At 46.9% G+C, this 13882-nt stretch overlaps 1 protein-coding gene, 1 long non-coding RNA gene and 1 pseudogene across 2 annotated transcripts; all 3 read right to left on the reverse strand.

Moving 5' to 3' along the window:
• The window catches only part of LOC141091692 (glutamine-dependent NAD(+) synthetase-like), a 52062-nt pseudogene that overhangs the window by 34424 nt on the left and 3756 nt on the right, over positions 1-13882 (reverse strand).
• LOC141091683 (glutamine-dependent NAD(+) synthetase-like) lies at positions 4804-6413 on the reverse strand. Its single transcript, XM_073577379.1, has 5 exons — positions 6392-6413; positions 5650-5752; positions 5402-5570; positions 4938-5073; positions 4804-4854 (listed from the first exon to the last, which is right to left on the reverse strand). Exons 2-5 carry the CDS (start codon positions 5693-5695, stop codon positions 4804-4806), a joined length of 402 nt encoding a protein of 133 aa, XP_073433480.1. The 5' UTR covers positions 5696-5752; positions 6392-6413.
• On the reverse strand, positions 6514-8823 carry LOC141091575 (uncharacterized). The gene is made up of 3 exons (XR_012232545.1): positions 8629-8823; positions 6916-6990; positions 6514-6643 (listed from the first exon to the last, which is right to left on the reverse strand). It is a non-coding gene; the product is annotated as an uncharacterized lncRNA (long non-coding RNA).

Consider the following 13882-nt stretch of genomic DNA (forward strand, 5'->3'; position numbering starts at 1 on the left):
GCCTTTCGGGGGGCTGTGCCGGCCTGCCGGTGGTCTGTGCAGGCTCCGGGGGGCTGTGCCGGCCTGCCGGGGGGCTGTGCCGGCCTGCCGGGGGGCTGTGCAGGCTCCGGGGGGCTGTGCCGGCCTGCCGGGGGGCTGTGCCGGCCTGCCGGTGGTCTGTGCAGGCTCCGGGGGTCTGTGCAGGCTCCGGGGGTCTGTGCAGGCATCGTCCGATGGGACTACAAGTCCCATCGGGCGATGCCTGCTACCATGACAGTGATTGACACATTAGCCAATGATGGGACAGTAGTAGTCCCATCATCCGGCTAATGTGTTAAATGTAAAAAAAAAAAAAAAAAAAATTACATGCTACATACATACAACATGCATACTACATACATGCTACATTCATACTACATGCAACATACATACTACATATATACTACATGCATGCTACATACATACTGCATGCTACATACATACTACATACATACTACATACATACTACATGCATGCTACATGCATCATACATAACACATATATACTACATGCATGCTACATACATACTACATATATACTATATACTACATGCTACATACATACTACATATATACTACATGCATGCTACATACATACTGCATGCTACATGCATGCTACATACATACTACATACATACTACATGCTACATACATACTACATATATACTACATACATACTACATACATACTACATGCATGCTACATACATGCTACATATATGCTACATACATACTACATACATACTACATGCATGCTACATACATGCTACATGCATGCCACATACATACTACATGCATGCTACATACATACTACATGCTACATACATACCATATACATACTACATGCATGCTACATACTACATGCATGCTACATATATACTACATGCATGCTACATACATACTACATGCTACATACATACTACATGCTACATACATACTACATATATACTACATGCATGCTACATACATACTACATGCTACATACATACTACATATATACTACATGCATGCTACATATATACTACATACATACAATACATTCATACAATACATACATAGACATACAGTACATATAACATAGAGTAACATACTTACCAATACTTGTCACATTGTTCCCCGAAGCCATTGTCTTTCCGGAATAAATATTAACATAACAAACCACAAAAATACTCACCCACGATCCGAAGCAGTCCACGAGTGTGTCCCACGACGATCTTGGGTAGAGAACTGCAGCATCAGCTGTTGCTGCCGTTCTCTACTGGCTGCAGGAATCCAATGACGGAAGGTAGGTATCCTTCCGCACTGTATTCCTCCGCCACTTAAAAAAAAAAAAAGTCCCTAGTCTCACTTTATGCCATTGCTGTGTGGGAAATTCCCACGCAGCAATGGCATAAAGTGAGACTAGGGACTTTTTTTTTTTTAAGTGGCGGAGGAATACAGTGCGGAAGGATACCTACCTTCCGTCATTGGATTCCTGCAGCCCGTAGAGAACGGCAGCATCATCTGATGCTGCAGTTCTCTACCCAAGATCGTCGTGGGACACACTCGTGGACTGCTTCGGATCATGGGTGAGTATTTTTGTGGTTTGTTATGTTAATATTTATTCCGGAAAGACAATGGCTTCGGGGAACAATGTGACAAGTATTGGTAAGTATGTTACTCTATGTTATATGTACTGTATGTCTATGTATGTATTGTATGTATGTAGTATGTATGTAGTATGTATGTAGCATGCATGTAGTACATATGTAGCATGTATGTAGTATGTATGTGGTATGTATGTGGTATGCAGTATGTATGTAGCATGCATGTAGTATATATGTAGCATGTATGTAGTATGTATGTGGTATGTATGTAGCATGTAGTATGTATGTAGCATGCATGTAGCATGCATGTAGTATGTATGTGGTATGTATGTAGCATGTAGTATGTATGTAGCATGCATGTAGTATGTATGTAGTATGTATGTAGTATGTATGTAGCATGTAGTATGTATGTAGCATGCATGTAGCATGCATGTAGTATGTATGTGGTATGTATGTAGCATGTAGTATGTATGTAGCATGCATGTAGTATGTATGTAGTATGTATGTAGTATGTATGTAGCATGTAGTATGTATGTAGCATGTATGTAGTATGTATGTAGCATGCATGTAGTATGTATGTAGCATGTAGCATGCATGTAGCATGCATGTAGCATGTATGTAGTATGTATGTAGTATATATGTAGTATGTATGTAGCATGTAGTATGTATGTAGCATGCATGTAGTATATATGTAGTATGTATGTAGCATGCATGTAGTATGTATGTAGTATTTTTTTTTTTTTTTTTTTTTTTTTAACATTTAACACATTAGCCGGATGATGGGACTACTACTGTCCCATCATTGGCTAATGTGTCAATCACTGTCATGGTAGCAGGCATCGCCCGATGGGACTTGTAGTCCCATCGGACGATGCTTGCACAGACCCCCGGACATCAGCACAGCCCCCCGGCAGGCCGGCACAGCCCCCCGGCAGGCCGGTACAGACCCCCACAGGGTGCACAGACCACCGGCAGGCCGGCACAGCCCCCCGGCAGGCCGGCAGAGACCCCGGGCAGTCCACACAGCCCCCCGGCAGGCCGGCACAGCCCCCCGGCAGGCCGGCAGAGACCCCCGGAAGGCCCGAAATGACGGCGCATCATGATGCGCACACACCGCGCATCATGATGACGTCAGGCCGTCAATCAACTGAACTTCCGATTCCGATGCCGAATTCCGATATTGAAAAAATATCGGAAGTCGGTATCGGAATTCCGATACAGCAAGTATCGGCCGATACCCGATACTTGCGGTATCGGAATGCTCAACACTACTAATAAGGCATACTTTGATGTTGTCAAGGTTTGAGGGTAAGATGGTGTAGGGTTCAGCTTCCCATTGGTCATCCAATTTATGCAATCTTCTTTTCCTCTTGAGGACTTGTTCTCCTGGTGACAAGGGAACTGCAGGTGCATTTTTGATTGTAGTTCTTCTCCTGTTTTTGTCTTGCCTGTGCTAGACTCTTCTCCACACACTCTAGAACTCCACGGTACTGTTGTTGTCTTTCTGTATCCCAGTCAGCATCTGGTGATGTTACGTCAGGTGTCAGGACTACCATGTCCACATCAATAGGCAGCTTACCAGGTCTTGATCTCATTAGGTAGGCTGGGGTACAGGTGGTGGAATTCACAGGAATGTGATTGTAGAGGTCTACCAGATCTTGCAACTTTTCTGGCCACAGATTCCTCTCTTCCAAAGGCAATGTCTTCAGTAGGTCAATCACCACCTGGTTCATCTTATCACACATGCTATTGGTCTGTGGATGGTATAGTGTTGTCCTGATCTTCTTACAACCGTACAAGTTACAGAATTCTTGGAACACTTCTGCTTCAAAAGCGGGACCTTGATCAGTACGCACTTGCTCAGGATATATCAATGTGGCCTGCAAAAGTGCTGTTGGAATGCTCTGGCTGCTGTCCTGGCTGTTTGATCCTTGACAGGCACAACTACCAGGAATCTTGAGTAGTGGTCCACGATGGTAAGAGCATAGATGTAGCCTGAACGGCTTGGGACCAGCTTCACATGGTCCAGGGCTACCAACTCAAGTTGCTGTTTGGTTATTATTGGCTGTAGAGGAGCTCTCTGGCTGTTTTGATCCTTTCTGCGCAGGTTACATTGTCCACACTCCCGGCACCACTTTTCAATGGCTTTCCTCATACCCGCCCAGTAAAATCTCTCCCAGACAAAGGCTTCCAACTTCTTCCATCCGAAGTGTCCAGCTCCATTGTGGTATGCTTCCAGGACCATTGATGCCTCTCTCTTTGGGACTACCACCTGCCAGACCAGCTCATGAATGCGGGCATTGATACTCCTCCGACACAGCTTTCCTTCATAGATATACCTCCAGGCGGCAGTAGCATACACCCACAGTCCAGTGTCCCCCAATGAGAAATAAAAGGTTAATGACTTGCCATATGACACACTTCAATGGGCCTCAACTGGAACTGTTGAGTGAAGGGTGTGCAGCTGCAGTACAGGACACAGCCCTATGGAAAAGAGAGGCGCTGTTTCTGGATGAAAACAGTCATTATTTCTATCATATCGGCAGCAGCAGAAGTCACAGCTGAAACTCTACTGCAATAGGCAAGAATCAGGCATAACTCCAGTCCCGGCCACTTAACCCCCTCCAATTCTGCGGTCAATAGCGACAATGGCATCTAAGCGATTAGACCGGATTCTACTAGGATGCCGGTCAGTGAGTCAATAATAGGTGTAATAAAAGAAGCAATACTGTGTCTTATACCAGGGATCCATAAAGTTCTTTTCAAGGGGTTTACAATAAAAGTCTAAAAAAGTTAAATAATGTTATAAAAATAACAAAATATTATTTAAATTAAAAACCAAAATTATGATAAAACGCACAAAAACTCCATAGATGTTTTAAAAAAAGTGTACTTATTTTGTACGCAGTAGGACTGACATGCTGGATGAAGTTGCAGGGGTAATCCGGCACCTCACCTCGAGATGCAGAAGCGAGCAGAGCTTTAATGTCACATGGCTAATGAAAAAAAGCTGCTGCCATTAAAATGCGCTTGCCCGAAAAATTGGCGTAAAAAAAAAAAAATTGCCAAAATTGGGGTCAATTTTTCAGGATTGTTGGGGCCCCCACATTTATGTGATTCGTTAGACGTAAGTCGTGTGTTATACCTTTCATCGACATTGGCCGAGCCTAGAACCAGCAGACCACCAGGCAAACCTCGCGTCTAAAGACTGAGCTGAGCGAATAAGTAGGCGACCACCATCCGTATCCGAGCCTGGAGAGAGACGGGACAGGACGGGGTGTAACCGAAAGGAGGAACGTGATAATAAGACGATTATTAATTGGTCTACCCATTACCTGAACGTTCTGCAGTGCCAGATTCTTCGGGCTGCTCCCGCCGTGGACGCGGAACTGAGGAGCTTTGCCAGTCACCATCGTGAATACCCCGATCACGGCTTTAACAGCAGCATCAATGTTCGGGGTCAGGTGGTAACTGAAGATACAAAAGCATCGAACATAATCAGAAAGGCTGGCAAGTTATAGGGCTGATGGCGAAAACTGCGCCCCAAATCTGCCAACATACCTGGCAGCATTACATGACTTGTGATTAGTGTTAACCTCATAGAAAATGAGAATAGAGGGGCCACGACACTGATAGAGCACTGCGCCCCCTGCAGCGTGGCCCCATTTAGCGGAAACACCCAGTGCGCAGGGAAAACTGAAGGACAGGTCCCATTTATTTTCAGCATCAAGTGGGGTCATAAAGGGATATCCTAGAATACAATCCCCCTTTAATGTGGTTTTGGAAAGCCCAAAAGTACCTGCCTATTTGTTGGGACAACATCCCGGCCCGCTCCCGTGTCTCACGTGAAGAGTTCTCGGTGGCCATGTAGCAGGTGGTGAGGAGGCGACTGCACAAATCCTGGGGTGTCCGGGGATTGTACGCGGCGTCACCGACCACCTGACGGACATCGGACAGAACGTCGTCATCTTTCGAAAAATATCAGAAATGGGTAAAAGATTAAAGAAAAACCATTGAATGTAATAAAATATCCCACGTGTGACTTACTGCCGGCAGCCACGGCCTGACAGACGAGACGGCACATGGAGAACATAATGCAGGCCACTGCCGAGCTGTCCACCCCACCGCTGAGAGGAAGCAGGAAGCCCCCCTGAAAGGCAAGAGAAGTCACAGGGTGGGCTACAAATGCATTACATGGAATAAAGGGAGGTCACATCTCAGCCACACACTCATCCAAACTGTTGCTATAGGGGGGCTCCGGACTGCTGTTACAAGGGGGCTCCGGACTGCCATTGTAGGGAGACCCCAGACAGCTGCTAAAGGGGGGCTCCGGACTGCCCTTATAGGGGGGCTCCGGACTGCCGTTATAGGGGGGCTCTGGACTGCCGTTATAAGGGGGCTCCGGACTGCCGTTATAAGGGAGCTCCGGACTGCCATTGTAGGGAGACCCCAGACAGCTGCTAAAGGGTGGCTCCGGACTGCCGTTATAGGGGGGCTTCGGATTGCCGTTATAGGGGGGCTCTGGACTGCCATTATAAGGGGGCTCCGGACTGCCATTGTAGGGAGACCCCAGACAGCTGCTAAAGGGAGGCTCTGGACTGCCGTTAAAAGGGGGCTCCGGATTGCTGTTATAGGGGGGCTCCGGACTGCCGTTATAGGGGGGCTCCGGACTGCCGTTATAGGGGGGCTCCGGACTGCCGTTATAGGGGGGCTCCGGACTGCCGTTATAGGGAGACCCCAGACTGCTGCTAATGGGGGGCTCTGGACTGCACCTCCAAATATACTCTACCTGTTTACTGCGTCGTAAATAATCCCAGAGTCAGCACGCAGGTCCAAGGCTGAAATCACAACCACAATTGTGAATGAATAAAAATTGCAAAATGTCACCTCTCCTCCAATGGTTGGATTCCTGATACCTTATTTCTTCCGCAGGGGTGTGGTACTTCCACTGGATTGGCTCAGAAGTGAGGGTACATACATCATCAAAGGAGGACAGCGAGAAGTCCACATGTATTCTGTGAAAAGGGGGCACTCTGCTCGCCTGCACAATATGACAAAGAATGACTTATTTGGTTCAGAAACAGCGCCACTTTTGTCTGTAGGTTGTGTCTGGTACTGCAGCTCATGCTTATTCAAGTGAATGGGGGATCAACTAAAATACGGAGTAAATTATAGAGCATGTGAAATCTGCCCGTATCACAGTAAAAATATATATTATTATATTGAGATATTAACATTTAACTCCTAGTCTTCAAGACAATAGGTGACGTTTTGATTAATATTAGATTTGAGGCAAACTGAGAAGTCTCTTACAGAAATGCAGCGAGATGACGTGTGAGCCCTGTAACTGCGGACGTCTTCCAAGTCTAACGTGGCCGTGAGAACTTCCTGTGGGATCAAGGACAAAAGCGATCAAAACGGTTCACATTTTGCATCCAAAGCCAAAAGTAAAATCACAGGTGGAGGAACCGCTGCAGATTTCCTGAGCTATACCGCACTGAAGCTCAGGGGCAGGGAGTCGGCCCACCAACCCATTCCTGGGAGTCAGACCCCCACTAGGTCAATTTTAATACCTTATCCTAAATTAAATGTTCAAGGGGTTTTCCGCTCTTATTTTAACATCTGGCTCATATTCACCTTAACGATCCCCGATGCTCCTCTCCTAATGCCCAGATCACCCAGCAATTTATGAAGTTCTTCCAGGTTCAGAATCCGTATGTGACCGCTGCAGCCAATCAGGAGCCTCAGCAGTAACGTGCAGTTAGTGATTGGCTGCAGAAGTCGCATACCCATCCTGGACAGGAGACGAGCCACAGAGACCGCAGGGGACCTGTGCAGCATTGGAAGGAGGTTGGAAGTGATCAGTTTCACATTAGCATTTTTTTGCGCAGCGCATCGTGCGCAATAAAAACACATCATGCGTTTTTGCATGCGTTTGCGTTTTTTATGCGCATTCGTTCTCTAGGGGTTAAAACCAGTGTCTACACATTTTTACGCCAAAAACGCATGCGCATTAAAACGTAGACGAACGTGTCCATGCGCACGCCTGACGAACGTGTCCATGCGCACGCCTGACGAACGTGTCCATGCGCACGCCTGACGAACGTGTCCATGCGCACGTCTGCGTTCCCATAGACTGTAATGCGTTATTTTGTCGCATTCCGTGCCCAAGCGTGCGCATGCATTTTTTTTATGTCTTTCGGCGGACCCAAACATGCAACAGGTTGCGTCTGGCGCGCCTAGGCGCACACGATGAAAAAACGCATGCGCAAGAAAACGCATACGGACGCGTGCAAACGCAAGACCATGTGCCCCCCATGTTAAACATAGGAGCGCATGCGACCGATAGCGCACGATGCGCTGCGCTAAAAAACGCTAATGTGAAACCAGCCTAAGGCGAGTGTGAGATTTTTTTTTTTATATATATATTTTAAGAGTCTGCTGCATGTTTTTTTTTAATAATTGGAAAACCCCTTTAAACTCCTGCAAAAAAAAAAATAGTTTTCACTTGCGTGAAAATGACATCAAGGTTCGTATGAATGATTTGTTTGTGGTCTATGTCGTATATAAGTCACACTTGTCCACTTTGAAAACACCTTTTTCGTTAGAGGTGTCCCCCTGCAATCAACTATAGTCTGATCATCCTTTCCAATGCAGCGCCCCCAGAGGGGAAATGAGGCATTACATACTTCCAATAATGCACGGACATGTTGAGTCCTCCAGAGCAAGAGGCTCTTTGTAGGTGCTCTGGCTAATAGATGAGGGTGTCAAAAAAGAGCCCACCTTCCATTCATTAAAAAAGTAGGTTATAGGTTTATGGTCTCTTAAAAAGGTGTCTCCTACCAAAAAATAACCCCAACTGGTCCCGATGCCGAGTCAACTGTTCAGCGCTCCTATAAAGGCCTCCGGTATTACAACACCGACTCAGCCGCTCTACCGCCTGCCCTCCTGGTTGTGTCTCTCAAATTAGAGTCACCCTAAAAATCTCCTTATAAGAATACCCCATATTAATATTCTTTATCTTACCACATTTTCAAGAGAAAACTGTGAGCCTTGAGCTACGATGTCTCCATTGATCGAGATCATCGAGCAGCCATCATAGTAGAGTCGGTCGCTGTCGCAGCCCCGTAGATTGGAGAGAAGGTAAATGCCGCCATTCTGTAACACAAAGTAATGAGATCATGCCCCATAGGAGGTCAGTGCTACCAGCATTGCACAGGCGTGAGGAATAATGCAACTAATTCTCCTTCAGGAAATGCCACCGGGCGACTTGTGCCTTCATGTGGGAGAGCTCCGACCTCCACAGATCGGTACATACGGAGCAGCTGATCGGGGTGGTGCCCACCTTTGTAGTTGTGGACGTGACCAGATCTACTCTAAGGTAAGCTTTCCTCAACTCATGGTGACTCCCTGAGCCATTAGTGAATATCTCCACACCGTCCAGACCCATGTCAATGTGAGGACTGCGGAAAAAAGAAAGATGGACGAGTCTCATTGCTATATGATTACGAAGACCAGGGTCCATACACCATGATGGCTGAGGGCAGCCGTGGGGCCCTTGACGGGAGGGTCCAGCCATGACTTGTCCTATCCCCAATTGGGCAAGGCTTCTTCTCCAGAAGAACGGCATTATCAGTGGATGCAGAACTGAACCAAAGGTCATGGCAAGGATGTGAATGGGGGAAAAATATGTCCGAACCTTGCACCATAATGACAAGCCCCTCTGTAACCTGTTCATCACTAGGTGATTTTTTTTCTGCCTTTTGGTGTGTTTTTTCACTCCCCTTCTATCAAGAGCTATAATTTTTTTCTTCTTGGACTTATTTTTTAGCAAGACAAGTTGTGGTTTTGAATGACACCATATAATGTACCGGAAAAAAAAATTCCAAGTGTGGAAAAATGGCGAAAAAAAATGCCATATTCTGTTGTATTGTATGGTAAAAATTACCTGGAGACAGGATTCTCCAGGTCTGTACAATTACAGCAATATTTCTGTAGTGTAACGTGTATATTTCCTTTGTTATTTTAGGGACTACAAAATAATTCAGAAATTGATAAAAAAAAAAAAAAAAGAAAGAAAAATAATTGGGGTTTTCGGAGTAAATTTTGCAATTTTTCTATTTACGGGCCTGTTTTTTTTATTATGAGCTGATTTTTTTGTCGGTACCCTTTTGGGGTACATACAATGTTTATTCACATTTTTTTAAAAGATAATGTCCCCATAAAAAAGGCCAATTCTGGCGTTTGGATTTTTTATTTCTCTCTTCATGGCGTTTATTGTAGGAGCTTAATTAATTATTTTTGTCCTAATAAAATGAAATTTTGCAGATGCAGCAATACCAAATATAACATTTTCCTGGGTCTCTCGTGTCGTGTTATGAGGGGGAGCTGATGGGCGAAATGGTGCCAAAATGACGTCATCTGTACTATGCGTCTTAAGCGTCGCTGTCAAAGATTGATGGCTGGATTTAAATGGTTAAACAGCAGTGACCAGAGCTAGCCCAGGCTGCCTATGCTAATAACAGGTGATGGCTGTATAACACAGCCAGCATCTGCCACGTATGGATCGGGCTCAGCTACTGAATCCGCCTCCATATTCCTGCGCCTGACGTAGGATGTACACAGACGTTTGCAAAGGGTTAAACTCTGATATGGGGGCACTTTCTTATTTGTGTGCCAGTTACCTGTTAGATGCCCACAGCTCTTCACAGAACTCAAACCCCAGGCAAGTGTCCTTGGTTGCCAAGACTGCATCACCAAATGGTACCGTGTCCTACAAGATAATGACAGCCGATTACCTTCATATCATCTGCTACCTATCACTACTAACAGATGTCAAAATGTTTTCTTTTCTTGCACAGGGCCTTTCACGAATACTAAATTGCCCATGAAGCCAAATAACCGGCTACATCGCCGAAAGAGCCGAAGACCCTTGTGGAAAACCAGTCAGCTCCGGCAGCTGAAAACCCCAAATTTTGGATATGAAAGAATTCAAAATTTTGGCAAAATGTGTAAGGAACCCATTTAGTTACAAATCGATTTGCTCATCTGTAGCCAAGAAAAGCTATGTAATAAAGGCAGCCAAAAGGAAATAGAAGTCAGACCTGTCCTGTGATCTTCTGGATAGTTCTCGGAAGAAAGTGATCCTCAATTTTTCTAAAAGGCAAGAAACGGCTGTGAGTTAGTTGTATGTCACATGCAGTCGCGCTCGTATCAGTCAGGGAACAGAGGACGTGGGTTAGAGGAAGAACCCTGCCTAGAAGTTCTAAGCGCAAGGCCGGGGTCCGGTCCCCGAGATTGTATGGATACTAATGGTCCTACAGCAGACACCGTTGGAGTAGTGGGCTGTAAATGCACTACTCCCATCTAAGACTTGGGGGCACAACAGCAACCTTGATAGTGAGCCGGGACTCAGGAGTAAGGAGTCCCCGAAGCAGGCTACAGCTGTCTACCGTACCGGGAGATCTTCACACCTAAAGGCGCTATAAGAGGAGACGTTCAGAAAGGCACATGTTGGCGGAGTGTGGAAGGGAGCATTCCATCTGGCCTGGAGGTTGATTGAGTCCCTGACCCGGAGGACACAGCACGGAGGCAGGCCCCTGTGTGTACTACAGACTGTGAGTAAAGATTTGGAACTACAAGCCTGGTGTCCTCCATTGATTCTTGCGCCAACGCACCCAGCACCGCTACATCTGGGTACCAGCTTCTACACCGCTCGTGCCTCTCCTCTACCCCTACATCTACACAGCCCTGGGGCTACAGCTCCACCTGTGGGGAGATTCACCATCTTGGCTGCAACACACCACCAATCCCAGAGGATCTGCATGGAGCGTCGGCTCAACATCTCACTTGCTGAACACCAAAGGTGGCGTCACGAACTATTCCATTAATTACATTCCACCATTCAAACTTCCCCTATTAATTGGGCGCCCAGGGCCACGGACCGGGTCACCGCTGCTGTGACACATCCCGCCGACACCGGCCCGGTACCGAGTACCCCACGGCCCTGGGAGGGCGACCCAAACTTGGCATCACGAACAGGATGACGAGACCCGATGCCATCGGGTTCTGTGTGCCTAAGACTTAATGTTTTTGGAGATGTGCCGAAGACCCAATTTAATAGACTGTAAAATGAACATTAAAAATGGCCGCTGGCGCGGTGAAGAAGGGCGTGACAACATGGGAGGTCCTAAGCAAAGACCGCGAACTATCCTGTGCCTCCCCTGCCTGAATTACTATGCAACGGCAACATAGCCCACCCCCCGAGGGGTTCATATACTGGCTTGGTATGGAGGAGCTGGAAGAAGACGCCGCCCCAAGAAGGAGGAGCAGAAGCCAGTGGCGGGAAAAGAGCAGAGACAGGAAGAAGAACACCAGAACGCCATGATGGAAAGGGAAAAGGAGTCAGAAGAACAGGGGGAGGGGAAGCCACTCGCCCGCAGGCCACCCTTGCGGAGGCTACGACCGCTGATACATCCCATGCAGCGCCCACCACCAACTCACAACCGATATTGACATTGGATGAGCCCCGTCCAGAGGAGATATATGAGGGTTCCGGAGCAGAATGGAGGGCCGGGACCGTGTCCCCGTCTGGACCAGGCGCGGTTGCACAGGCCTCCATCGACGGCCCCGGCAGAAACTGGCCTTGCCCCTGCCCGAATCCAGCTGCGATCCACCCCATCGGCAACTCCTGGAGTTGCGGCTGCCGCCGTCCACTACCAGGTACCGGAACCGCAGCTGGGAGCGCCAGGTATGATTACCGCTCCATGTCTGACCCTAGTTTTAGGAGCGGAACCCATGAATAGGAATGGCCCCATTGACCTCCGCCGGCGACCCCCGACTGCAGTGCCGCTGGCTGAGGTTCCGATGGACACAGAAGAATCGGACTCCGAGGTAGCAGCGTCAACACCGGCTGAGTCGCTGACCGCAGCCGAAGTGCCATCGGTGGTAGCGGATATGCCATCCCCGCAAGCAGTTGACATTTCCATCGCCCTTTCAATTACCCCGACCAGTCCTTATCTCTCCCTTTGGGAGGCAGAGTACATGCAATGGGCAAGCAACCAGCGACAGGATGAAGACACCCAAAGTCCAGAAACCCCAGGAGGGGACAACAATTAGTCAAGATGCTTCTTTAAAATAACTCTCGTTACCCAGGAGGGTATTTGCAGCGTTGTACCTTTTGTTTCTTATTTTGACCATCATGGTTTAGTTTTGTTTTTTCCAGTTGTTGCCCAGTTGTATTGGCAGCTTCCCCACTTGAACTGCAGAGATCATGAACGCTGAATGGTCCAGAACTGTTATTGTATATAGTTTGCACCTCTTTAGGTGCTCTCTCTTGGTTTTACATAGGACTCTCTCTTCTTGAAGGAAGAATTACCTCAGCATAAGGACATTTCCAGACATGTTGGCCAGACCCGTGTCTATTATTTGCATTTATTGATAATGGTTAATATATTTTTGAAACAGAAAGCTAGAAAGTGATAATGCTTAATGACAGATTTTATAGTGAATGTTTTACAAATGTCGGAATTTAGTAAACGGTATACTAAAGAAATTTTGAAGTCCAAATGCCTTGAATGTGAATAAAGAATTGAAGTTACAGGTGATGAACCAGACACAAGCAGTTGTCATATAAGAAAGTAAGAGAATGTGTAGAGTAACAGAACAGAGATGTGTTGCTAGAAAAAGGTGAATTGATATTGAGTTGCTTCCATAGCACTTTAAATTAGGTAGCATAATTTTGAATTTAGATAGCTAGTTAAAACTGTTTGCAACATTCAAGAAACCGTGCCTCCCACATTGGGAAGTTTAGTATAAGAAATGTTTATCAGCATTACAAAAAAAATGTATATGTTCCTGCATTGTCAACTTTGTTTGCCTTGCAGCCTGCGGATGTGCTGTATTTCACGGGGGGAGTATGTGGCGCCCCTGAGGCTCAGTCGCCACAGAGGTACTGCACCTCCTCCTGAGGTGTGGTGCCCCACCATCCAGGTAAGCTAGAGGCTCCTGACCACGCTCCAACACCTGCATCCCACACAACACGGTAGTTCAGCAAAGCCACATTGCGACTCCCTGCTTGGAGTGTAGCAGAGCACCTTTGGTGGCTCCCTGCTTGGAACACGAAACGTGCTGGGAGGCGGGTGGAGTTAGAAATCATAAAAGAGCAGGAAGGTTTAGGATTTGAGGTCAGTCATTCAGTCAGTCAGAGAGAGTCACTCGGTGAGAAGTGAGGAAAGAAGATCCCTGAGAGACAGATGGAGGAAGGAGGTACTGCAGCAGA

The sequence above is a fragment of the Dendrobates tinctorius genome, unplaced genomic scaffold, assembly GCF_039654945.1.
Source record: "Dendrobates tinctorius isolate UK_male_01 unplaced genomic scaffold, ASM3965494v1 ptg000055l, whole genome shotgun sequence".
NCBI lineage: Eukaryota > Metazoa > Chordata > Amphibia > Anura > Dendrobatidae > Dendrobates > Dendrobates tinctorius.

Bases quoted from the DNA above. Each gene is read 5' to 3' on its own strand.
- LOC141091683 (XM_073577379.1), bottom strand. From the start codon at position 5,695: ATGTTCTCCATGTGCCGTCTCGTCTGTCAGGCCGTGGCTGCCGGCA. The intron at 5,571-5,649 runs GTAAGTCACACG...ATTTTTCGAAAG, and splicing joins TCAGGCCGTGGCTGCCGGCA to ATGACGACGTTCTGTCCGAT. The intron at 4,855-4,937 runs GTAATGGGTAGA...GTCTCTCTCCAG, and splicing joins TGGCACTGCAGAACGTTCAG to GCTCGGATACGGATGGTGGT.